This window comes from Sebastes umbrosus, chromosome 9 (assembly GCF_015220745.1).
Source record: "Sebastes umbrosus isolate fSebUmb1 chromosome 9, fSebUmb1.pri, whole genome shotgun sequence".
NCBI classification, from domain to species: Eukaryota; Metazoa; Chordata; class Actinopteri; order Perciformes; family Sebastidae; genus Sebastes; species Sebastes umbrosus.
This window is the reverse complement of record NC_051277.1, coordinates 15165588-15192338: the sequence shown is the minus strand read 5'-3', so window position 1 is coordinate 15192338 and position 26751 is coordinate 15165588. Positions and strand designations below refer to the sequence as shown.

Below are 26751 nucleotides of genomic sequence, written 5' to 3'. Positions count from 1 at the left end.
CCATCTTCATCCTGACTGCTTCCAAGTCACTCCATTTGCTTTCCTCAGCAGGATGATGGTTGTGCTGAGTCACTGCAGCTGGCAACATCACCACCAGCCAACACCCACTAAGACAAACACATGCACACTTCAGCTCCCTGGTGCTTAATGTGATTTATCATGTGTTTAACAACCTTTTTCACATTATTAGACCATTTTAGTTGTTTATATTTCACTACTTGGCCTTTCTCTCTTAGTTCATTCAATCCATATTACATAAATGAAGGGATATACTACACAATCCAGTGTAGTGTATGTTTATGTTGTGTTTGATCTGGTTTACATTTGTCTCTGTGGACTGAACATCTTATGAAGAGTGAGCACAGCGGCAAACTGCTCTGCTAGCATGGCTCTGTTCACTCTGCCATAATATATATCCATATTCATTAGCCAGAGATTCGCTACTCTGCAGACCAAACACTGCAGGCTACTCTCCTGCACACTGAGTCAGTTTCCTTGTTTATTCATTTGTTTGTATAACTCAAATGAAACCAGAGCACATTTTGTGAATGCTCATGGGAATATGTAACTGTAGGCATTTTAAATGTGTGGGTGTTAGTGGTTTTTGTTAAAGTGCTGTTCTTAACAGTGAGATGTCATCGAGGAGTCAGAGACACTGTTTGTGGTATTGCATCATCAAACCAGCAGCAAGAGTCCTCTGTGCTGTCTGTGGCATATGAAAGGACGCACACACACACCGTGACCCCATCCTGGGCACCCCACCATTTCAACCCTCTTGTTTGCTGAGTATATAAGGCTGTTGCCATAGAGACCATTTCCCAAATAGCTGTAACCATAGAAACCATTTTGTCTGCATCCTGGAGAGAATGAACTCGATGTAACATTTTCACAAGCATTTTTTTTAAAACATGAACTCTTGAACCTCTCGTCTCCCTTCTCTTGATGAAAGCCAAAACCGGAGGAAGGGAGACTTCAATAACTTTACATATTTCTAGAGCAGTATCAGTATAAAGACACAAGAATGCACAAACACATCTATTTAATACTCAGCCATGGATAAATCTGATTTAATGTTCATTCCAGGCAAACAATAACAGCAAAATGGGAAATGTGTTGTAGTTCCTAGAGCTCTAAATAACCCTTTAGGAAACTATTGAGCTGGCTGCCTGAGTAGATGACTGGATAAAAGTATTGATTATCTATGCTGCATTCTATCTAGGCCAGCATGACTGATGTCTCTCTATTGTGATCTTTTTTTCTACAAAGTCACCCACTGGGATACAATAAATCTACTTAGCCACTCTATTAAATTAAAAAAAAGCGTCCGGAAGCTTCTTTTCCCTAGGGACTGGTCGGACCATCTGTGACCGTGGCTTTCAACAAGGACAAATGAGGCATCAGTGTCGGGCAGGTCATTCTTCCTGTGTCCTCCTCTGAGTGCTTGCCAGTGCAGAGAAAGAAAGAAGTGTGGTGTGAGGATGTGTGATAGAGGAGCTTGTAGATAGCTTGTAGTCAGCTCTGCCTTCGCTGATGTAAACAGATGTACTATTTCTTTCTCCTAGGGATTCATTCTTTCCCTCTTTTCATTGACCTTGTTTTAACTCTCCTGAGATAAAATCCTCGCCTGTAAAACAAGTACAAGTCTGATACTGATTTCTAATTAAGATTTTCATTACATAAGGTTATATTTTAATTAAAAATAGGCTCATTCATTACACAGTATCTTAAAAAATACAGATGAACTGTGCACTCAAAAAAACTTATAATTTTCAATAAAAACCCTAAACAAAGCTATTATCTAAATTCAATCATATTCTGTATTTCTATTCTTCTCCAGCAGCCAATTAATTAAACTGCAATAAATGTATTCAAATGACAGACTGAGAGGGGGAAAAAAGGCCAAGACACACAAATGCCCTCAAGACAATAAATTCACTCTTATTTTTAAGAAAGAAAACTTTATTAGTGATTTATAAACAAAAACACATTACCACTGTATCCATTTAGGTAAAATAAAATAAAAAAAATCGGAAAATAAATGAAATTCACTACTTCACTGTCACAGTTGATGAGCGGGTGTACAAAACAAAAAGAAAAGGGTTTTACAACAGATCTGGGCTAGTCCATTTAGGACAGCACATTGCCACCATAGTTCACCACCATACATTGGGAAAGAATGACAGCATGAACGCTCACTAAACACAAGCATACACTACATATACCTTTTTATACATTGGAATCTTTTTTTTAGTCATTTTCTTTTTTTTTTAAGAGTGAAAGGGAAGTGATAGCTCATCATAGGATCATACATATTTCAGTTACAATATTACAGTGTTAGTTAGATCGTCATGTCAAAGCTGGACACAGAGAGTGATTTTTTTTTTCTTTTTTTTTCTTGCTTTGCTTGTTTTCAAAAGCAAAAATCATAGCTGGTAAAAGAAAAATAAGTTGAAAGGTATCACACTATAGCATTTACAAATATCTAAAGAGGTTTAGTGGATGCCGTACAACATCTGTGGAGCGTGAAAATTGTAGTACATAGATGTTTGGCAGAGACAGAAGTACATACAAATATCTCCTGTGCGAATAATGAAGAAAAATTATAATACAAAAGAATAAAATCATAGCCATCTATCTATTTATATATATATTTCTCTATATAGTATGTGTTTCCTTAGAGCAGTACATGCAGCAGCCACTTAATGGAGTGACGTCATACTGAGCCGCAAAAACTTTGGGGACGTGGCAACAAGTTACAGGCAGGGGAGGGGAACCAACAGAAGCAGAGGCATGAGTGTGCCCCTTTTTCAAAACCTCCTGAGAGAGGATTGGTGGGATATAGCTGTGGGATGGGAATCCCTAGATGCCCGTATTTTTTAGCAGGTTTCAATTACTAATGCAGAGACAATCTATTAAAAGCCTACGCTACATTTACAGCGTAGATAAAAAGCTAATATGCGACTCAACGATCCTAAACAATCAATTTGGACTTTCTTCTCTTGTACATGGAGGTGGAGGGCCAGCCCACGGCACCTTTCTCCTCACTTCATCCCGGTCCTCCACCCCTGTAATCTGCCTCATCCCACCTGGTCCTCTCTCATCAGCGGCTACACACAGGAAATGAACAGTGTACTGTAGTATTCGCAAGTTAAAAGCACTGAACCGTTGTGCACTTAGAGAGACATCTGACAAGAGTTCAGGAAGTATAGACCCCCCCAACTGGGCTTCCCCAGGCCTCGTCCACATTACTCCATGCTGTTCCTCAGCACACCACAATGTTCAGAGCAGGCCATTCCCAGGATCGGCCCTGAGCAGGGGGGTCAGAGCGGGGGGTTAGGGAGCAGTGTCTGAGGGTAAATGAGGGCATGATGACACGCAAAAAGCAGTTAAAGCTATGAGGAAGAAAAGAAAAAAATGCAGGAGTATGTAAGAGTGAATCTCTTTTGAGAATTAATGCAGTCAGTGGGATGGGTGACCGTGGGGGGAAAAAGGCAGTTGGGGGGAGGAGAGGACGGCTCATGGCAGCTTGGGGCAAGCACAAGCAAGTGAGCAGTTGTAAACTCAAGGTATCAGGTAAGGACTGGTTGCTACCAAACATTCAAAGCAGAAAGCGTTAGGCTTTTGCTGCGGTAGGGGGAGAAGAGACGGTGTTATCAAAACCTCAAGACTCCTAATATTCTGTACAGAGTCCACTGACTGAAAGTGGAGTCACAAGCCAGCTCAGCTGGACTCTCCCCTCTGTGATCCTCAGGAGAACGTGAGGCATCCTCCCATCTCTCCATCTTTCCGGTGCTCTCTGCATTCCTCAGTTGGGCTTCTGGCGGGAGATGAAGCTCTCGGTGTCCTCCAAATGCAGTGAGCAAATACAGAGTGGTTGCAAAAGGATGCTGCTTCCATCCTGAGAGAGTTGATGTACACATGCGCACCGCATAGCCGACTGTGCAGGGCAAAAAAGCTTGCAGTGTCTAGTTTTAAGCACAATTCTTTGACGTTTTTCTCTCCTTTTTTTTAATTCTCTCCCTCTCTCTAGGTCTCAAGTGCTTTCCATGTCTATTTTGTCATGGTTAAGTATGTGTATTTGCATGTTTGAATGTGTGAGCATGCGTATGTGTGCATGTGGTTTCATTGAGATCTCAGGAAACACTGTTGGTAATAATCAGAGGAATCTGCAGCAGTGTCATGTAAGCCTTAGTTTCAGTGACTCTCTCCTGTGCTATTTACAAGTAGTGTGTGTCCAGCTCCAGATGGCATGCATCTGTTTCAATCTTCTTTGTCGTTCTTCTTTTCCTTAGCTGGCACGAAGCTTTTTGTTGTTCTCGTACAAAGTATTTGTCTTCTCTCAGAGAGAATGGTTTACACATCAGTTGGGGAGGGGGTAAGACAGAGGTGCCAACGTGCCCAGTGGGTTAAAGGAGGAATAAATTCAAGACGAGGGCAAAGAGTGGTCATTCCTTATTGGAAAAGATGACTGACGTGAGTTGACTCAGGGTGTATAGGCACATAGGGGCATGGAGCAAAATCAATCATTTTATTGTTTATCAAGGCGAGAGTTACCTCAGTAAGGGACTGAAGGTAAAATAAATCTTGGTAAGGCCAGGTTCTTTCAAATATTATCATTGAAAATAGTTAATAAAATGAAATTGGAAATTTCACATTTTCTTTTTGCCCAGTGGACTTTGGTTGGTACCTCTGTTTTAACAACGCCCTTTTCCTCTTTTCTCTTTCTGCTCCTCTACTCATCTCCGTCATCCTTCCCCTTATCCTTCTTGTCTTTCTTCTCCTTCTTCTTCTTCTTCTTCTTCTTGGCCTCCTCTTTCTTTCCGAAGGTGATGAAATCGCTCTTGTCGTCCTCTCCTCCCTGGTTCTGTCTGATGGATATTATGGCGGGCGAGCCGGGGATGATGAAGGCTTCTGGGGGAACCTCGCCAGGCTTCAGGTGCTGTGGGGGTGCACCGGGTCCGCCGGGGCCATAGCGAAAGTGCCAGCTGTTGCTGTCTACGCCAGCACCCATTGGGGGGGACACCTCTCCCCCTTCAGCATCTGAAAGAAACATAAAGAGATGGATATTGGGTTATTACTTGCTGTCCATTTGCTTCGAACAGATGTGGTTATTAAAATGGCCAAAAGTTATCTAAATTCTTCAGACACACTGGGGAAGATTTACTAGGCCTTTTTGCACCTCACTTGTGATGCATTCTGAATGTTTATTTATGAAAAACACCAGCTTAGAAGCACAATTTGCCAGTCTGGTGACGTACCGATTGTGTTTGTCCTTCATGCATGCAAATTTAAAAGAGGATTGAACAAATTACCGGAGAAGATATCATAAAGGAGGTTGATAGAATGCATTCACAAACGTTTACAGTGTCAGTTTTTTTGTGGAAAACCATCCCTCTGTGAAGAGCAGGTGCAAATATAAGCAGGTGTATACAGTAAAGTAGTAATTTTAATGTCTAATGGGCAGACTTCATTTATAGATATTGCATTTATGTATGTATTAATGGATATAGTAACCTCACATTCTTTCTATAAAGCTGTTATTCTTTAAAAACAAAAACAGATTCCGCACAGAAAGCAAACACCGTCCTTGGATAACAGCTACATTGTGGTGGTTTTATAAGCAATCTTTCCTTCTGTGCCCCATTTTATGGCCTTCCATCTCTTTTTTAATTTCATTAGATGTATATTTAATGACTCCTACTGCATTAGCTGGTATCTCTATTAAGTATCACCACATTTTGTTTTATTCTCAGACAAGTCCCCCCACTGAACCGCACCATTTGAGTTCACGGGATGTGATTGTAAGAGTCCCAGCGGCTGACCCCCTGCACTTTTTTATACATAAATCAGGCCTACTGTCTGAAAACTGTGGCTGCAAGGAGAGTTCACTGATATCCACTGCAGCCACTGTAAAAATCAAAACGGTCAATGAGTGTCATTCCTTCAGGGAGCAGCCATGACATGCCATACAGGTGGGAGGTGGTGTAACTTAACGAGAGGTTTCCAAGAAGAAGCTGCTAAGTGGGCAATGAATCAAAGGATCCCTCCTGGCCAAAGCTAACATCCGTGACACTGTTTGATGAAACATTAAAACCCCTCATCATTATGTTAAAGGCTGAGGAGGGTAATAAAGTATTTTAGCGGAATTTAATGGAAATTGTTGGCAAGAAAAGCAACAAAAGTGGACACAAACACAATTGGCAAGTGTAGCTGTATGCAGGAGGGCATTAATGACCAACCTGACCATGCATTAAAGAGTGATCACGCCCTCACTTTATTATATGGGTGTGTGTCATATTAATGTCTATATGCAGTATATACCAAAAACTAAGCACAGTCTACCAGCAAAAGATGCCATCACTTTGGCTCTTTCCTCACAGCAATGACCTACTTGCCACATATTCCTTTTATTTCTCTGACTCCTTTTCTGAGTTCTTTCCAAAGGGGAGATTAACTGAGTAGGGCTCCATCCAACCAGAAGGAACAGTGTCTGGAAGAAGGAGCCTGACCTCATGCAGTACCCAGGGCAGAGAATACCATCTTCCAGTCTTGTCTTACTGCACTATTACCCTCAAAATACAGACTACGTGTTTGGTTTCAGCTACATTTGTTACACCAAAATGAACTGGCATCCTAGATATAGTTGGACATGGAGAATGCAAATGTAGTTCTGACTAAACTATGAATGTACTGTTGGGTGTAGAGCTAGAGTTGATGATTCATTCTTCATTGTTGATTAATTCGTCTATTATTTTTCTTGATTAATCGGTTAGTTGTGTGGTCTATAAAATGTCAGAAAATGGTGAAAATGTTCATCAGTATTTCCCAAAGCCCAAGATGACATCCTCAAATGTCTTGTTTTGTCTCAAAACTCAAATATATTCAGTTTATTGTCAAAGAGGAGTAAAGAAACCAGAACATATTCACTTTTTAGAAGCTGGAATCAGAGAATTTTGACTTTTTTTTCTTAAAAAAATGACTCAAACCGATTAATCGATTATCAAAATAGTTTGCGATTAATTGGATAGTTGACAACTAAACGCTTAATCGTTGTAGCTCTTGTCGGGTGTAAGCTGTATTTTATTCAATTATGATGACCTAGGTGATACAAACTCCATTACATCAGTGAGACAGAGCAAGAGTCTCATATGTAGTTAATGTGTTTGGCTGTTACAATACTGCATTGCATTGTTATACAAATGCAAGATGATGACTGATCAAAATTAATTCAGCCACAATAATAAACTTTCAAAAGTAATATGATGGAATTTATTAGTTCACTTTTTCAAATATAATGTGCTCCAATCTTATTCCCTCTTTAATTTTCTATCCCTGCTTTAATTCATATTTCGCTCACTCCTTCTTTTCCATATTTTACCCTTTTCAATTACCAGCACTCAGTGAGATCTGCTCTCAGTGAAGGATTCGTGCAGTAAATCCATGGCAAACATGACGTCTCCTGCTTGGCATACAATCCTAATCAGTCATAGAGGCACGCACTGCTGTAAAGCTCCTCCTTCTGCAGGGAAACGGCCCAAGTCGAAGCAGACGATGGGATTGAATCCATTTTTTTTTATGTGAACTTGAACAGATTCCAGTCTGATTTAGAGCTGGGATGATAAGTTGTTTAACGAATGACAATGCAAATTGAATATCTTTGGGTTTGGACTGTTGGTTGGACTGAACAAGCAATCTGAAGATGTTACGTTGGGCTTTAGATGTGATGAGCACTTTTTATAATTTTCTTACAGGGTTTTTCCTGCATAGAAAATTACGATCCATCATTACGATCCATCAAATTTCGTCCCATCTCCAGCTCTCACTACTTTATATTCTTAATAATTATATACTGCTTAATAATACACCATAGTTTATTAGTTGATTTATATGTTGTATTAATAATCTGAATCTACACATACAGTAGCTAGAAACTAATATTGTGAAGTAAAAAAGTACAATATTTCTAAGTTGGCTATAAAGTAATATAAAATGGAAATACTCAAGTAAAGTACACGCACTTCAAAATTGTACTTAAGGACAGTACTTGAGTAGCCTACAGTAAACCACTGAGCACAAAATTGTTTACAAGAGCACAAGATATTTTAATAGTTCTAGCATCTTAATTTTGCTCTCATAGTGCACCAGATTGATGCATTTAGCTTTTAAATGTACAAAATGTTCCTCCTAGAGGGTCCGAGGTCAGGATGGTACCATCTCCGCCTCATTTTGAGCCAGGAAAAAACCCTGTTCTCACATTTACACATGAGAAGATAATTGTCAGGTTGTTCAATAATTAAATAGTTGTTAGTTGCATCCCTATTCTGATTCGTCATTTTCATCATCATGTTTAATTCCCTCAGATACATTTTAAAAATTAGACTGGGACCACCGTACAAGAATTATGTGGGTCATGCATTTGAATTGCTTCACATCACTATCCCCCCAAAAAAGCTCTCATGCTTTCACCGACTGCGACAACAAAGCTGAAAGAGCTGCAGAGAGAAGACTGAATTTGACAAAGAGACTGAGACGATTAGGACAGGACAGGCTAGATCCAGTCACTGCTTCCTCCACATGTAGACACGGAGACAGCAAGAGTCACATTCATTTACAAGGCAAGAGTCTTCCCCTCGTTGATAAGTCTTCATCCGACTCCCCAAGCAGCAACATGACCCTGATTCTATCATCTCAAAAGGAAAACAGAAACAGAAGAAAAACAGCACAAAAATACTAAATAAAAAATGCGGAGTACTGAACTGCTGGCAATGCTTTACTCTAAAGTGTCCACTCTCTTGCCTCGGAGAAATTACCTGTCTAAATCAATGTGGGAACTTGATGAGACACCAGTGCCCCCCATGCAAACTTACATTCACAAACAAAACAACACCCCGGAGAGTTATGAGTCATGCTGAGAGCAGACAGATGGAAAAGGGTACGGTTAGGCAGGGCAGGGTAACTCTCTTGAAAGGGTCAATGTCTTATGCTGGATTTAAAAAAAAAAAAAGACAGATCATGGGTCACACTGTAGTCTGGCTGTGTTAAACTGAAAAGGTCATATCATAATAAGTCTTTGCTGCTTTGGGAGGATCCTTTTGTACTTTTTTAATAAACATTTCTAACAACAGACTCTAAATTGCCCGTAGGTGTGAATGTGAGCGTGAATGGTTGTCTGTCTCTATGTGTCAGCCCTGTGATGATTTTGATCGAGGTGGGCACAAACGAGTTTAAGAACTTGGCGACCTGTCCAGGGTGTACATCGCCTTAGCCCAATGTCAGCTGGGATCGGCTCAACATGGCTGCCGGGTCACAAACTATCTCATTTTAAAGCTAAACAGTACACTACAAGATGTTTCTGAAAACATTTGTGTCCGAGAAATAGGCATTACAGTAACAGAATATTGATTAATATTTGATCAGCGCTGCCTAGTTTGACCGTTTGATCAGATTTCACAAGTGATTGACAGCTGCTCAGAGACGGTAGGCTCCAGATCAGCTCTGATTGGTTGTTTTCCTCCAGTCTATGAACTCTTGCAGATGCCATTAGGAGCATCGGAGGACACCTGATTATTTTCAGATGACCTGTCTCATGCACTACTGTCAGGATATAGACTGTTCTATAAAAATATATTTCTTTAATCATATTTGCTCTAATTCTACTCACTGCAGCTTTAACCCCTTTTATCTGTCTCCTTATACTGTATGTCGTTGCTCCCTGCCTTTTCTCTGCGTCTCTTCCTTCACGATGGTAACAGACTCACCTCGCCCAACACTGATCTCCACACAGCCATCGCTTCAATCTGATTTGTCGATGGCTGTTGCAGAGCAAAACTTCCTCTCCTCTCTCCTCTCTGTTCCTCTTGCACGACCTCCCTCCTTCTCTTTTCCTCTATCGCTCATTTCCCCTGACCTTTCAACTAATCTTGCATGAAAACACAGCCAGCCAACACCCGTCCCTCGCAGTTATTGACGAGTCTTAATCACGCCTATCAATGTTTATGGTCACATTAATGTGATTGGGTATTAAACAGCTTGTCCGTCAATGGTAACTGCCAGGCACATTAGAGACGAGGATGGGTTATTTGCTTCCTATTAACCCTCCAGCTCTATTACTCTCTCCATGTATCTGCAACTAGACTTTTAAACCCTCTGTGTTTGAATAGTTAGAGCGACACAAGTTGCAGTAATCAATCATTTTGCGTTAGTGATTTTCTCCACATTTCCCCCTGAGTTTAATCTCTAGACTAGAGTCTTCAATCCACATCTCTGTGTGTGAACTTCCCATCGCTCCCCTGTTGCCGCCCAAGGTTTTCACAGCCACTTAAATCACCCAAGTTCCATTTTGCCACGTCTACTTTATTCATCCCCTTGTCTCGCCCTACCATCGGCCAGTTGGGCTGAAGCGCAGTGGAGCGCAGTGCAGCGTTACATAACTAGCTGAGGAGGAAGAGGAGGAGGAGGAGGAGGAAGAAGAGGGGCCAGGAAGTGCAGGGATGCAGATGTGAAACATGATGCTCACCACCAAAACGGAGGGTGGGAGGAGGAGGAAAAAAGGATAAAAAGATCCTGAAGGTGCGATTCATTTTTTTTTCACACTGCAGTGGTGGAGAAATCTGTGATTGTTATGAAAGTAAACAGTCAGCAGGGACCACACCCTTCTTCAAGACGGCACCTGCGTTTGTTAGTGTGCTGTGCAGTGTGTGCTCATCGTGATAAAAACTAAATGTGATGTTGCCGTCTATTCAGAACCTAATTCTTATTCATGTGTCTGTGTTTTCACTGCTATGCCTGAGTGGTGATAGAAGAATACATTCTGTGCCTGCATAAATTACCATATATTCACAAATCTGCTTACAGTAAATTAAATAAAGAAAGAAAACCGTTGTGGGTGATAACACAATAATGATGGCTGGTTGTGTTTTTTTTAAGAGCAATTATCCCTCTGCATATGCATATTGGAGTGTACAATTGTGTGTCTGTTTGGGTTTCATGCCAGGTTGAGCACCTTGCTGTCTCCTCCCAGCTGGATCGTGTGGCAGATGGTGGACACAAGCAATCCCAAGTGACAGGGCTTAACACAATAAAAATAACACTGACTGTAGGTGTATGTGTGGGAGTTGGAGCTGTTATCCCTGTGTATGTATACTGTATGTCAGTATGTGTAGGTGCTATGAAAAACGGAGAAGTAGAAATTGATTTATTCTCCAGAGAGAAAGAGAGGGAGAGAGCTGGCAAGATATATAAAGACTCAGAGAGAGAGAGCAAGCGCAGGATGGGAACAAAAAGCAAAGTGACAATAAAGGAAAGCAAATAACTGAAGTCGAGAAATGGAAACAGATGGGGCGGAGGGATTTAGAAACTGTGAAAAGTCCCTGACAGGTTCTAGACTGTTCTACCTCGCCAAAAAAACGTTTCATATCAAATTCACCTTAACTAAAAGACTGCTTCTCTAAAGTATGACACATAGCCTTGAATTGTCTGTTTTTATGTCTTCTTTCTTTGCCTACCTCTTTGTGTCTTTTGAGAAATCACTCAAAAAATATGTGCACCTACCCTTCCTGATGACACTGACGAAGATGCAGAGGTAACACTTCATTTTACAGGTCTGCAAATTTCATGGTAATTAGGTGATAATTAGCAAGTAACCTATTTGAAATTTCTTTGGAATCACTGCCAAATTACCCCAATATTTGCATCAAAATGTATTGAAAATTACTTTATTATAAACATTATTTAATAATTATATGCTAAAATAGCATATAATCGTTAAAATTAGGCCCTTAGGCTTGAGAAGCGGCTGTGCGCTGCTCTTCATCGGAGGTGGAAAACCAAAAATAATAAAAGACACTTCTGATCAGGCACAAATTTCACCATTGTGTGACTTATTGTCTACACAATTGTAACCTGGTAGCTAATGTAATGATTCAGGGAGGTTTTTTTTAAGAGATTTCAAATGTTATCTGCTATTTATTATCTATTTACCAGCAGACATGGAAATAAAGCATATCAATTTACTTTGTATTCTTTTCCTGGAAATGTATTAAATTAATTACCAGCTATTGGGAAATAGCGGAATATAATTATTAAATAATGTTTATAATCAAGTAATTTTTTTTATAAATTTTGAGGGAAATATTGGGGTAATTTGGCAGTGATTCCAAAGAAATTTCAAATAGGTTACTTGCTAATCATCACCTTATTACCATGATATTTGCAGACCTGTAAAATGAAGTGTAAATGCATGAGGTCATGGTCCTGGATGCTAAATAGCAGATATGGGCGAGCCCTGAGGCATTGACGGGGCAAAATGAAACATAAATCCTCAGTAGAGTCTCCCCTTGTCCACCTTTTTCTCTTGGCATTTTGCCTCCACCCTTGAGTCTATTTCTGCCTTGACAAGTGCCTGCTGCAGTTGATTACTGTTAACTCTAATCTAATCTGTCTTTCTCTGTTCCTCTGTGTATATATTCTAGCGTGTGTGTGTGTGTGTGTGTGTGTGTGTGTGCAAACTGGGGCGATAAAGAAAACAGTAAACAGTAAACCTGCATCCACCTCTGCAGTACACCACCGCCCCAGTGAATGTAGGTCACTCTCCTTCTGTTACTCCCTCCTCTGCTCTCTCTCCGTCCCTTTACACCTCTTAACCTCCAACTCTCACTTTTCCAAACACCTCCCTCCTTCCTTTAACGCTATCACCCCCCTCCCGTTCTGTTTTAGCTTTTGCTCATGTATGTGCACCTCCCTTCGTCTTGTCCTTCACCTGATGCCAGAGTCGTTTTTTAATTCCCCCCTCCTTCAGCACCTTTTGTCCCACACCATATGTTTGCATTCCCCTCTATATAACAGCCCCCCTCCCTTCCTCTCTCTCTCTCTCTCTCTTGCCAACATTAGGGGCCATGAATGGTTGCCGTGGAAACTGCATCCTCCAGTGAAGCAGTAGGACATTGGTAGGAGTCATGGTGACAGTGCTTGTGCTGATGGAGAATAATGCTGCAAGCTCTCTCTCCCTCGCTCTCTGTCTAGTCTATCCGCTCTCCCCTAGCAACAGCAGCCTCATACAGCTTCCTCTCTTTCCTTTGCATACTTTGTCAATCACTCTGATTTACTCATTGTCACACCCTCCCAAACAGCTCATCACGTCTCTCTACCTTCCTCTCCACCTTATCCTTTATTTCTTATTCTCTTGTTTCTTTCCAATCCCTCACTTTGCAACCTGCAAATCTCCCTCCTCCCCCTCCCGTCTCTCTCTGCCCATCTCTCCAGGGGATGGTTGCAATACTGCACAGTTCTCTCTGAATCCCTGTGTGCCCTTGGTTTAGAGACAAGAGCAGGACGACACAGAGGGAGTGAGAAACAGATAGGGAGGGAGAGTTGGAGAGACAGCAAGCAGAACCCTGATTTCATTAATGTGGGTCTGTTAATCTGGGTGTGGGCTGCGCTCCATCTGTCACAGCAGGAGCAGCACACAGAGCAGGCAGCCAAAACACACTTAGCAACACAGCCAAGCAAGCACACATACACGAAAACACTAAACAAGACGCAACTACACACAAATCCACACGCTCTAAATCGGAAGGGGGAGAAACAGGGGCGTTGTCGGCTGTACCTCCGTGTCTCGCATCGAAGCGAAAAATAGACTGCGAGGCAAAACATCACCCTGTTGGTACAGCGAAACAATTCCCTCAGCGAACCAAACTCTCATATACACTCCTGCTATCCACCTCAGGACCACAGCCTGCCTAGCAAACAAGATGATTTAGTTATAAATAGCATAGACGGTGACTCATAGTGACGTGACAGGCCACATTGAATCAATATCTCCATTTCTCTCGTTCCTGAGACATGATAAACAGACCCAACTTCAAAGTCAGAACACAAATCCTTCCCTAGCTTGTCCTCCAGTCAGGGAGAGCTCTGGAAATAAATGCTTTCCATATTATCCGACACTCTTAAACCAGAATTATCCTTAATCCAACCTTCAAATTTGACCTGAAGCTAATATATCCCCCAGCTAATATTTCCATTATTAACCCGTCTAACAATGAGATAAAGAAGGGACAGTCGGCCCTTAGGCAAAGCAAGGTTAGCGTGTGCACAATGTGTTGTTCTGCAACTGCCGCGGCTAAATTAGACCACCTTAAATCCTCACCAGCTGATCTCGTTACCAGTGACCCACCCTGAAGACGTCACTGCTGCCTGTTCTGTTCCCTCTCTTTTCATCTTTCTATCTCTCATGTTTTGAAGTGCCTGCAGGCTGTAAGTCTTCAGCCAAGGCAACAAATCGATGGCAGAGCGGAGGAGGCTGTGTGTGTGTTTGTGGATAGGAAGAGACAGTAGTCAGTGTGTGTGGGTAGTTTGTCTACCTGCCCAGCCCACCGCCTCCTGTCTATAAAAGACACCAGGCCAGGCCATCTCCACTTTCTTAATTACAACAAATCACCTCTTCATTGAAACTTAATAACACTGTCGTCCTCGCTCCAGTCCTCTCATTGTACACACTTCCGTCTTATCTCACCTGCCTCCTTCATTTTGCTCTACCGGGCCACTCTTTTCTCTACTTCACTCTTAATCCTTTTTGACCCCGCTGTCATCCTCAGGAAAGTCAACTGAATTCTCCTCAATGCACGGAGGGCTCTGACACCGTGTACGCAGCGCATCTTTGGTCATAAATCTTGGTTCGGGGAAGGGAATATGGCATCAGATCATATGCAATGACATTCACATTACAATGTCCATGAAATGTCATCTAGCATCAAGTACGCTGTCATTTAGAGTTTTGTTTTGCTCTAGTGTTCCCGTTCTTCGGATTCAGTTACCACTGTTTTCTAATAAGCTCCTTTGAGGTGTTTTGTTTGAGCCTCGGTGAGGTCTTTTCAACCCGGATGAAGACAAAAGATACTTTGTCTTTTTGTCTTCTGTAAATAAAATGACTTCTTGCCACTGTGTGCTCTCCTGCCATCATTATAGTGAGGATAATGCACCAATCATTATGAGCAAAACTATACGTGTAAGTCTGTTTTACCCATGCAACATTTCTGCATACCTGACAACAACAATGTGGCAAATGGTGTAAAATGTTAAATTTAGACTTGTTGATTCTCAAGCAAGCTGAAGTTGACACTTGCATGTGCGTCACTTGCCTGCAGCTGCTTTGCAGTGATAGCGCTGCCAATAATTACTATTCTTTTTAGAACAACACTATGAATTTGACTCATATTTCATAGGCTGTTTTGCAAAGTGTAAAATTATTTAAAAGATTGTTTCCTTCAAGACAGCAATATTACAATCTTTCTACAAAGCATTCGACTGCTTTTTGAATGTAATGCACAGATATATCATTTTAAAAGCCCATGTTATATAACATTATTGAGAACTTACAAATATTTAAAATGAATATGATTTGTTGCCCACATCACCAACCCCTAATCTTGGTCTTTGTGAGTGTGAAAGAGAGAATGAAAGAGATCCACATTAATTGTGTTTTATTTTTCTTCTCTAATGCGTCCCCTAATGTTTGTCCTCTGTGGCTCAGTGGCTTATGCCTCTGTAAACATCTCGCTGATAATCCAATCAACTATCGTCTCTCTCTCTCTTGCCCTCTTTTTGTCTGTATTGTCTCCCTTGCTGATACAGAGGGCAGAGATATCCATCTATGCCTATGCAGCATGTGTCATTTCCTCTCCCTGCAGCAGTGGGAAGTGTCAGGGCGATCACGTAGCTGATATCTCCGTATTCCTCATTTTATTATTACTCTCTCGTGGTCTGAGAAGCTCTTGAGGAATGTACAGTTATTCGTGGTTTGGTCTGAGTCTGTGTCATGGAATGTGTTGCAGAGAGAGACATTATAAGCTACATTGTAAATGGTTGTCACTATTTGTGACCTTTAGGACTCGACTGGGTCCATGAATGCCAAGCAGACCTCTTACTTTATTTAAATATATTGTTTACTGTGCCTAAGACAGTGTTTAAGTTAATTGTGTTTGGTTTAGAGGAGAGATTGATTCTTACCAGCGGCGCTGGATGCAGTGGGCCAGTTCTGAACCAGGACACCTTGGGCTCCTTGCATTACCGAGGACTCTTCCATGTGCACCGAGCTGCAACACAAAAAACAAACATATTACACACTGGAATGGTATTTACTCACATATTATATATACCAAGCAATGCTAAATTAATCTGCACATCAGAAAGAATCCATACCCACATAATTTAATACTTTGTAAAGCTCTACGTTGTGATTGTTTAACGTGACTTAAACATAAGCTTTAATTCTCCCGTCCCCATATGTTTCCTATAATTACACAATATTACAAATTCAAACCTTGGTACTCTGTGTGTGGGGGTTAGAAAATGTAACGTTCAGATTAGGATTAAAGTATTCACCCTACATTTTTCTGACATTCTCTGGATTATGGATTACAGATGGCCGCTCTTACATTTTCACACACACTCTGTGGGATTTCAGCACCCTCCCCTCTACTGAAAAACACCACACTCTCTATGGTGCTGAACAATAGCAACAGAAATGCTGCTACAAACCACAGTTCTCTCTCACTGCTTCTACCTTATCTTTAAAAAGGGAAGGATTATATTTTCTAGCTCTGACAATAAGATTTTAGTCATGAAGACCCAGGTGAAACCTGCGTGTCTTTATAAAAATGCTACTGCTTTCTGATATGATCCAAGTAAGGAGGGCAGAACCTCTCTTAAAGGGTCACTTCAACCAAACATGCTGTATCATAGCCATGAATTGGATATCTAACCATAATATAAGATTATTTGTCTGTGATTTGGTTGCTGGGTGTTAGCAGCAGATTAACCCATTTCATAACATAACCTGTAACCCAGAAAATGACCTAGTTGCCTAGTTAGGATGTGCTCCTTGGCCTTGGAAGTAACGCTCGGTAACGCTACTGTAGGTATGCAAGTCTCGCAGAGCCAGATTTTTCTCCAGAGCTGTGTCAGCGGTAGATAAAGGTCTGGCTCCACACATTATCATTCTGGTATAGGGGAAAAGAACTGCTCTGGCTTGCCCGGTTACAGTTGCTAAGATATAATTGGACAATCGCTGTTTAGGGGAGGGGATTAAAGACTTCCAGAATGAATTGTGTTCAAAAAGAGATAATTCAGATACAAAAACATATAAACCTACTCAAATTGTTATTCTAAAAGCAATTACTCTCAATCTCTACCGGCTGCTGTCTCCACACTCTCCCCCCGAGTGAAAAACTAGATATTTAGAAGTTAAAACCTTTGCTGAGGTCTGTGTGAGCAGGTCTTTCTTCCTGGTAATTTATGTGTTTCCAAGGCGTCAATAATTGTTTTACTTCTTGAAAACAAGGAGATTTCAGTCTTTATAGAAGATGTTGGGAATCAGGGACTATTCAAATAGAATTGTGAGTACAAGTCTGTAGTTTATTAATGCTGAAGAGAGTTAAAATATGTATGAATCTATATGCACAGTAGTTCTGTGAAGGGAACAAAAGTGATTTGATGATGGAGGCCATTTTAAATGCTGCTAAGCACCAGCATCATCCAGGTACACTGATCAAATATTAATGGCAACACTGGGCTGATAATACACTTTTCAAACTTCTCTCTTGTTTGTCATCATCTCATCTTGTTGTCTGTAAACACACATTTCCTCATTATTCTCCTTTCTGTTAAATTTATTTGTTTTAAATCTTAATCACAAAATGAACCCAGATACACCTATCCCCTAAAACACACTATTACTAGGAAACCATGTGCATTTCAACAGAGATTAAATGAAATGAAATAGGTCAGTGCCATTACATGGTGTTTGGGTGCGATATCCAAAATCTCTTATACAAGCTCTGATTATAAATGAACATACAGCGAGGCTTGGTAATGGGACATGGGGGATAGTCAACTTAATACACATCAGAGAAAGATTTAATATGTTAGACTGGTTCACACAAGCACATTAACGCTTAGCGTTGCTGTAATTATGAGGGAATCTGTGTAGCATTAATGACCCTCAGATGGTACACAGTTATTAATCTGACATGGACATCAGAGTGCACACGAGAATATACTGTTCAGTATGTGTATCTACAGTATACTGATAATGTAACACATACAGTTGGGTGTCAGGAGACTCATGTCAATGAGCAGCAATAGAAGAATACTGTTTATTTAGAGCTGTGATACTAATATTTTCTCTGGCCTAGGGATTGAAAAGCCAGTTGTTGTCTGTTTAAGGCCAGTGTCTCATCCATCTGTGCCATATATATCTATAGGAAGATGATAGAAGTTGAATATGATAATAGGTATGGATAGAGATATCATGGCTACCTCATTAAGCCTGATACTTGTTGGTGCCGTCTCATTAGCACGACCCTTGATTTGGTCGAGTCCATCTGATCCAACAGCGGGTGACACCCCAGTGTCTTATGGGTAATCTGATCACTGGTGTGGTCATGCAGCAATCCCCATGTCCCTGATAGGCCATCTTTCCACCTGACTACCTGCCCTTCATCCATCACTGACCCCCTCTCTGCTGCTTACCCTTCCCTCCCGTCACTTCTCCATCTGTCTGTGGTAATATTAAAAACGCCATTCCCAACCGCATTTCTCCTCACTCCTCTCATATTTCAGATTCAATTGTTTTCTATGATCACTATTCATTTTACAGGTCAGCAAATTTCATGGTAATTAGGTGATAATTACCAAGTAACCTATTTGAAATTTCTTTGGTATTACTGCCAACATACTGTAATATTTACTTCCAATTGATCGAAAATTACTTTATTATAAACGTTATTTAATTATTATATTATATATCTAAAAAAAGATAGTAATTATTCTGTTTTAGAAAAGGCTGATCCTAACTCCCACCTCTTTCCCCTCAGAACAGTAATCACAGCTGAGCAACAGTTGGCAGTAAAGATGATCTCAGACATCTTTACTGGAATAGACCCATGGATGAACCTATAGTATATGCGTCACCTTGCTACGTAGTACAAAAATTGGTAGGGCTTTGAAGACATTTATAAATGTTGCCTGGTGGCCATGTCATAGGGACACTCTGTACCCTTTTCATGTTGAGCTTTTTATTCCATTTCAACAAACTAAAACGGATTTAGAGAATGACTTTTCAGTATGAAATTTTTATCTTTGGTCTCCACAGTAAGGATGACGGGGCTTCTTCCTTTGAACTGACAGAAGAATGATTTTGCATTACATTTTACTTAGTTTATGTTCATATGATTTTACATCTCATTTCTGTATTTGAGGATATGTTACATGACTCCCAGAAACAACTGTACACTTTTGTTAGGTGGTGGAAACTTTGTTCAAAGCTGCGGTAGCAATCAGTCTTAATGAAGAATGGCAGGTGCTTAAGATCAGGCAATTAGAACAGTGGTTCCCAACCTCTTTCTTTAAGGGACCGCTTTTCTATCATTGAGTAAGCTGACGACCGCTGAAACGACGCATTTTATTGTTATGTCATATTATATTCAATGCATAACAATAACACTACAGGACAGAACTAATAAACTGTACATTAACCCAAATAGTGAACACAATAACAGCAGGAAGTTTGTGTAAAATAAGCAATTTGGATTAATTTTGAGCAGATTATTTCCTGTGAATATTGCATCAGAGATGAATATTCCTGTTATTTTTAGGGACTTTTAGTACAATTGTATTATGTATTGTTTTTTTATTTTATTTTTAACAATCACGCCTAGTTAATAGGCTTCTTTTTTGACAAATTCAGTGTTTTCTTCTCCCTGACACATGGCCATTGTTCTTTTAGCTCTTAACTGTGTACTCCCCCCCCCCCGTGAAGCTTTGGCTAACCTTAGTGGGGGTCGGGACCCCCAGGTTGGGAACCAGTGACTTAGAGAATGGTGCAGGATTTGGTTATTTGCTCAAATGTTCAGGTGGGAGGGAGCAGTCTACACATCTTTTGGTCTTTAACAAAACATGATGAAGATGACTGGTGAGGTACCATGAGATACTTACTGCAAAGTGACAGAAAAAAAATGGGATGCTTACCTCTGCATTACACCGCCTGCTCTCAGGGAGGCTGAATATCTCCAGTCGGCACTCGGCACTTTGGGCTGCAAGAGAGAGAGTGAGAGAAATTGAGTCTTAAGTACAGGCGAAAGCCAATACCGTCTCATTAATAAGTCATGGAGAGTACTGCTAGTGCATGCGCGTCACGCACACACATAAACACACAAACTCAGTCGCGCACACACGTTTGTGGCAGTGACAGCTTGCCGGTGCCTGTGGAGAGAAGTGAGTGATGAATTAAAGCTTGCAGGTGCACTCATCTCCTCCCATCCCCACACCCCCTGCTCCCATTCTCCCTCCCAACTTCCAGCCATGTCCTCTAAAAAAAAAAAATGACTTTGAGAGATTTCACTCCAGCGGCCCACTGGCCCCGGTACTGTGATACATGGGCCCTGAGGCTACACGTCCACACGTCCACACGTCCACACGTCCAGGGTTATTCCACTCAGCCCAGGATGGTCATGGTACAGTCCATCACCATGGAAACATTGCATTGAATACTCTCCATCCCTACTTAAGATGTTTTTCAGAACATGCATTCTGAATAGACCTGCAGCGCTTGCTCTGCCTCTGTAAATTCATCACCACCCCTCTCCCCCCCCCTCCTGTGCTGTTGAGCTCTTTCTCCCCGTTATATCCTCTTAACACTGATCAAAACCTTGAGTGTCACTGGCACACAGTCTGCCTTAGTCAGTCTGACACATCTCACCATGGTAACTGTGCAGAGCTCAGTCTACATTGTACCCTCTGTCATTTCACTCCTGTGAAGGTCACAGGTGGAGGAAGGATGAGGGGGGAGGGCAGATATCAGATTAACCCCCTGGGCCCTGCATCTAGACTCAGACACGCCACAACAGAGAGACACAAAGGGACACCTGCCTGTCTGCCAGTGATGCAATTCATTTGTGACATCCTAATATGAAATTCCTTTCAGATAAATTCTATTATATAAATATATAAAGATACAACATCATAAAACCAAAATGTGGTTAGAGGAATAAAATTCAGTAGTGGTGCAGCTAAAATGTGCTGTTAACCTGACCACATAACTGAGAGGATATCGTATTAGCTCTAATCTCGACCTAAACCACTGACAAAGCTAAACAATTCTGACTGACTTCTCCGTGCTTGGCCATGCAGTTCATAAGAGACCCATTTGCAATCCCATTTCCTTTCAAATATGACAGATGTTCACTTGCTGCTGAAGCTGCATTGACCTCTATGAGTCTGCAGTGGACATTCATCACCCTCGAAATCCAATATTTGGTCCTAATGAGAGAAGCCTGGTATTCCTCCTGGAGTCATTCAAACAGGGCAGAATGTCTACGGGGATACAGAGCCCTGCAGCATCGCAGACGCTTATCCATACTGAAAACTACGGCTGCACTTGATTATTTGAAGACAATCACTACTCAAAAAGCAATCAGTGGCTGGATCGATAGCTTAGATTGATATTGAAAGGGAAAAAGTGTTAGTAGTAGGGCAATAAAAACACAGTTAAACAAAAGCTCACTGTCTAATTTTCCCTTCGCAAAACACTAGAAGAGAGTGAGACAAATCATTAAAATAAGACCAGATTGTCCACAAATGGGACTAAACTGCTTTGCTAAACGTTTGCACTGTTGCGGCGCGGCAGTGGCCGAAGGGAGAAGTCTGTTTGGCCGTATGGTGTTTATGGGGGTAAATGAAAACACACACACACTAGCACATACACACATTAGATACAAGCATCTGGAACCTAAACACGTCCACAGTCGGATATACTCTCAAGGGAAGACATCACGCAATAAATGTAAACAGACAAACAAAAACAAATCTGACTCATAAAGAGGATGAGAAATCAATGCATTCTGTTTCATCATTTGAAAGGGAAGGAAACCAATTAAATGGAAATAGAAAAAAAAACCACTATGGCTTTTTAGTGTATTCATTTCCTTGCCTGACCGTACTTTGAAAATCAGGGAATAAAGAAAGCTTTTTATTTGGCCACTCGGCTCTTTTCACGCCTTATTCTCCATTCTTCCCTCTCCCTCTGAGTGAACACTTCTAGCATGGATACAGAGCTCACACCTCCGCCATCAACACCGTGTCCAATCACCTTTCATCCCCCGCCTCATCTGTGCCGAGCCAGCCAATCCACACACGGTACTGAGAAACACATCGCTGCCAGTTAATTACATAGCAAGAACAAACATGACTGGCATTTAATGAGGAACACGTCAAGTGATAATAGAACAATTACCTTCAGCATTTCTTTATTCTGTTTTTTATCACTTATTTTCCACTAATATCCTTTTCTGCACTGCAGAGACAGACCCAGGGAGGCTCTGGGGCAAACACGATCATGTAGAAAACAAATAATGTTTGTTTTATCCTAATAATACTGTTCCGTTTTACTACAAGCATAAATGATGCAAACAAATCATGTGCATATCAACCTTTTATATGGGAAAAATACCAAGAAATGAAGCTCTAATCTAAAGGAAACTCAGACACCATCTCTGCCTTCTTCACACATTCCCAAACTCTGGCTTACTGCTCAGTACCAGAGAAGTACGTGACCAGAAGAGAATATTTTGGTGCAGTGGGACTGGTGGCCCTTGTAGCTGGCGAAGGCTGCACTATTTCCCAGACTCTGCCTTTCTATAGAGATGACCAACGAATGCCCTCTGGACCTACTGGACTTGAATAATGTGGCAGGCAGCCCGTAGTAGACAAATAACACAGGCTGTGTGGGGTCATAGGTGAACAAGCTGAAATCTACTGGTTTTGTTGTTGTGAAAAGAGAGTAACAGGGAGCAGAGAAAGATGTTCTTGAAAAATATTTTCATTACAGCTTTCTGCCGAACTGTGGAGGACAGGTGCACTTTAACATCTCATACCCTGAATCATCAAACAACTGGTCTTTAGCAAGCGTGGAACACAACACAAAGACACCATCTACCACATCCAGCAAATCAGAGTGCACCCACCTACGCACGCAAATAAACACACAGCCCAGAGAAACTACCCACACTTGTGTATGCCAGGTTTCTAAGATGCAGACCTGAAGATAAATGGCATGTAAAGACCAGTAGACCTAACAATGGAAGCACATGCATAAACAAAATGGTGGTATCTCTTTCTTCGTCCAAATAAACACAGATCATATAAATTAGTTTCAGAGAACTTAAAAGGACTAAGCAGATCCTGGGTATGGCACACAAATTGTAACCTTTTATCTAATACCTAATAAATGTCCTTATGCCACTTTACTAGAATAACCACCTGAACCGTCTGGAAGACATCCAGAAAATATATATTTATAAACCATCACACGTCAGAAGAACAGATGAAAGGCTTTAACAGCTCCAGAGCAGTAAATGTCAACTGCAATCCTACTGCAAGAACACCGCCCTAGAGCAAAAGCTGAGCCATAACTCTCTTAGAATTTTCCTTTTATGGCTCGTGCTTTGTGTGTCATTTACTGTTATGAGGCAATCTAAAATAACAAAACACAGAGATCACGCCAGACACACGCACACACCTGAATGGCAGTTGCATCTGGCATACTGAGACGCCGTACAAATAACTGGCTCTGTCCGCTGTGGCTGGTGACGTACCCCGAGCCCCAGGTGCCGCTGTGCGGCCGCCCTGTGTTGTAGAACATAAAAGTGTCGCTTCCTGACGTGGCGGTCAGGCATGTCTTGTAACAGTATGTTTTGGTCATAGACCCATTTCCCCGCACTTCAATATAATGCGGTTCCACTTTTAGGTCACGGCGCAGGGCTACATTGTCGTTTAGTTGCCCTCCACCTGCACCGCCACCGCCACCTCCACCTCCACCGCCACCTCCACCTCCACCTCCACCTCCACCTCCTCCACCTGCAGCTCTTCCAGCACCCCCACCGCCAACCGCTGAGGTGCCCCCATCTGGAACACTCTTCTTTGATACACAACATGGGGAGCAGGAACCAGGCTGGGTGCAGTAGGCATGGCAACGCACGATGGCCAGAACAAAGATGGTGACCAGGAACACAAAGGTTGTGGCACTCAGGGCAATGATGAGGTAGAGGGTGACGTTGGAAAACATTAGAGGGCTGTTGGGCCTGATGATGCGCTTGGGGTCAGGGGTCAACTTCGGTGGCAGCTCCATCACATGCACATAGATGGTGGCTGTGGAGGAGAGTGGCGGTAAGCCGCTATCGTGCACCAGCACTGTCAGAAGGAAGGAGGTGGAGTTGTCCTCGATAACGCGCCTTGTGGTGCGAATCTCACCCGTGTACTCGTGCACCTTGAACAGGTCAAGGTCTGCGTTGGTCTGCTCCAGGGCGTAGAGCAGCCAAGCATTCTGCCCTGCGTCGCCATCCCACGCGGTCACCTTGCTAACCAACACTCCTGCTTCAGCGTTTTTCATCAGTGTCTCTGTGGTGCGGCTCCCGTTGGCCGGTGGGTAGACGATCCTGGGCACGTGGTCATTCTGATCCATGATGTAAACATACACTGTGGCCACACGGCTGAGGGGAGGCACGCCGTTGTCCTGGGCTTTAATCTGGAAGTGAAACTCTCTGAGCTTCTCAAAGTCGTAGGCTCGCAGGGCATAGGCTTCACCTTTGTCAGGTTTGATGCTGACGTAGCTGGCTACAGGGATACCATGGTTGTTGTCATTCAGGACAGTATAGGTGATGCGTGCATTTTCTTTAGCATCAGCGTCTGTGGCCTTGACAACGCACAGAGGTGCACCGGGAGCATTGTTCTCGGTAATGTAAACAGTGTATGATGTCTGTTCAAAACGAGGTGGGTTGTCATTCACGTCTGCGACGTCCACCTTAAATGTCATTTGAGATGACAGGGGTGGGGTGCCTTCATCCACGGCGTTGACGGTGACGTTGTAGGATGAGATGGTTTCCCGGTCCAGGAAAGCGGATGTGACGACGGTGTAGTGGTTCCGGAAAGACTTGATCCTGAAAGGCAAATTGGGCATGATCTCCAGGGTGACTTTTTTATTTGGTCCAGAGTCCCGGTCATTCACACTGATTAACGCTACAACCGTGTCAGCCCGGGCATCCTCGCGTACAGGGCTGGAGAGCGAAGACAGTACAATCTCAGGAATGTTGTCATTGACATCCAAAACTTCTACGACTACTTTGCAGTGAACTGCCACAGGAGCTGGCCCCTTGTCCATCGCCTGTATGTACATTTCATACGAGTTTGTCTCCTCATAGTCTATATTGTTTTTCACCCTAATTTCCCCTGTTTCTGTGTCCATGGAAAACATCTGTCTGACTCTTTCTGGTGTGTAACTGCTGAAGGAGTAAAAGACCTCCCCATTTGAGCCCTCATCTGGGTCTGTTGCATTCAACTTGATCACAAGTGCGCCCTTTGGGGAATTCTCGGACAGTTTGACTTTGTACACGGAGCTGTCAAACGCAGGTACATTGTCGTTGGCATCAAGGATGCGCACATTGATTTTGGCCGTGCCAGTTCGCTGTGGGGTGCCTCCATCTATTGCTGTCAGGATTAGCTGATGAGAGGGCATCTGCTCGCGGTCAAAGGGCTTTTTGAGAATGAACTCGATGTGCTTGTTATTGGAAAAGGGCTTAATGGAGTCCAGAGTGAGGTGGTCGTTCTGGCTGAGGCGGTACTGCTTCACAGAGTTGGATCCATCGTCTACGTCCTGAGCTCCCTCGATGTGGAAGCGCGACCCTGTGAGGGCGGACTCGGCCACCTCGAGCTGATATTCATCTCGAGGGAATTGTGGCGCGTTGTCGTTCACGTCCAAGATCTCCACCTCCACGTTGTGCACCTCCAGCGGGTTCTCCAACACCACCTCCAGGTTGCGCGAACAGGTGCCACTGAATTCACACACCGTCTCTCGGTCGATGCGGTCACTCACCACCAGCTTGCCGGTTTTGTGGTTGATGGTGAAATACCTCCTCCCGCTGTCCGACGTGATCCTGATGCGTCGCGTGGAAAGTTTCCTCAGGTCCAGACCCAAATCTCGGACAATGTCACCGACCAGTGCCCCGTTCTCCAGCTCCTCCGGAATGGAGTATCGGATTTGTGCATTTGTAAGGCCACTGAGTACGAAAATCACCAGATACAAAGAGAAAGGCACATTCTCATTTACACTGTAACAGCAGCGCGCAGTCACAGCCATCGCAGGCAGAATTTGCAAGACGGGTTGGAGGAAATCTTTCCGCCTTTGCAGCTCGCTGTGCGTTCCCACCCGCCTCATTAAAAACGAGGCAATAGTCCGCGCATCACTCCGACTATGTGCAGGACGACCAGCGCATCCTCTCTGGAGCCTGTTTAAAGGGAATTTTCCCCCGTGTATCCATGTTTTCCTTTGTCTGTGCTGGGTGCTGTTTATAAAATTCTCTGACTCCTTTCACTGGTGCTGCCTATTCCTCTCTCTCTCCATCCCTCCCTCCCTCCCTTTCTCTCTCTGCGATGGTGTCTGTGGGCAAAAAGAGGAGGAGGGAGCCACTCGCTCAAACGATGCTGGCTGCATTTCAGCACCTCCGAATCAAATGATCGACCATCTAATAAAAATTAAAAAACCCCACAAAAGACTGGAGTTGTATCTGTCTAATCTGGACGCCGGTGCACGGAGCAGGTGAATGTCATCTGATCATTTCGGGGGGAAAAGATTTCGACACAATCGTTTTCCCTCTTTTTTTTTTTGTCAGTGCCACCGCCCTTTTCATTGTGCGCCGGGAAAAC

General features: G+C 42.6%; 1 protein-coding gene across 16 annotated transcripts in view; it reads right to left on the bottom strand.

The window, feature by feature from the left end:
- Positions 1-2171: 2171 nt before the first annotated feature.
- Positions 2172-26751, bottom strand: part of LOC119494157 (protocadherin alpha-C2-like) — a 169968-nt gene continuing 145388 nt past the window's right edge. For 14 of the 16 annotated variants that reach the window (XM_037779823.1, XM_037779818.1, XM_037779820.1 and 11 more), the window contains exons 2-4: positions 20026-20090; positions 16006-16091; positions 2172-5040 (exon numbers count right to left, since the gene is read on the bottom strand). In XM_037779823.1, coding sequence (XP_037635751.1) covers positions 4733-5040; positions 16006-16091; positions 20026-20090 — 459 coding nt within the window. In that variant the 3' untranslated portion in view covers positions 2172-4732. Of the gene's footprint in view, positions 5041-16005; positions 16092-20025; positions 20091-23572; positions 26448-26751 lie in introns of those variants that run through there. The other 2 variants (XM_037779807.1, XM_037779812.1) reach the window with 2 other exon arrangements.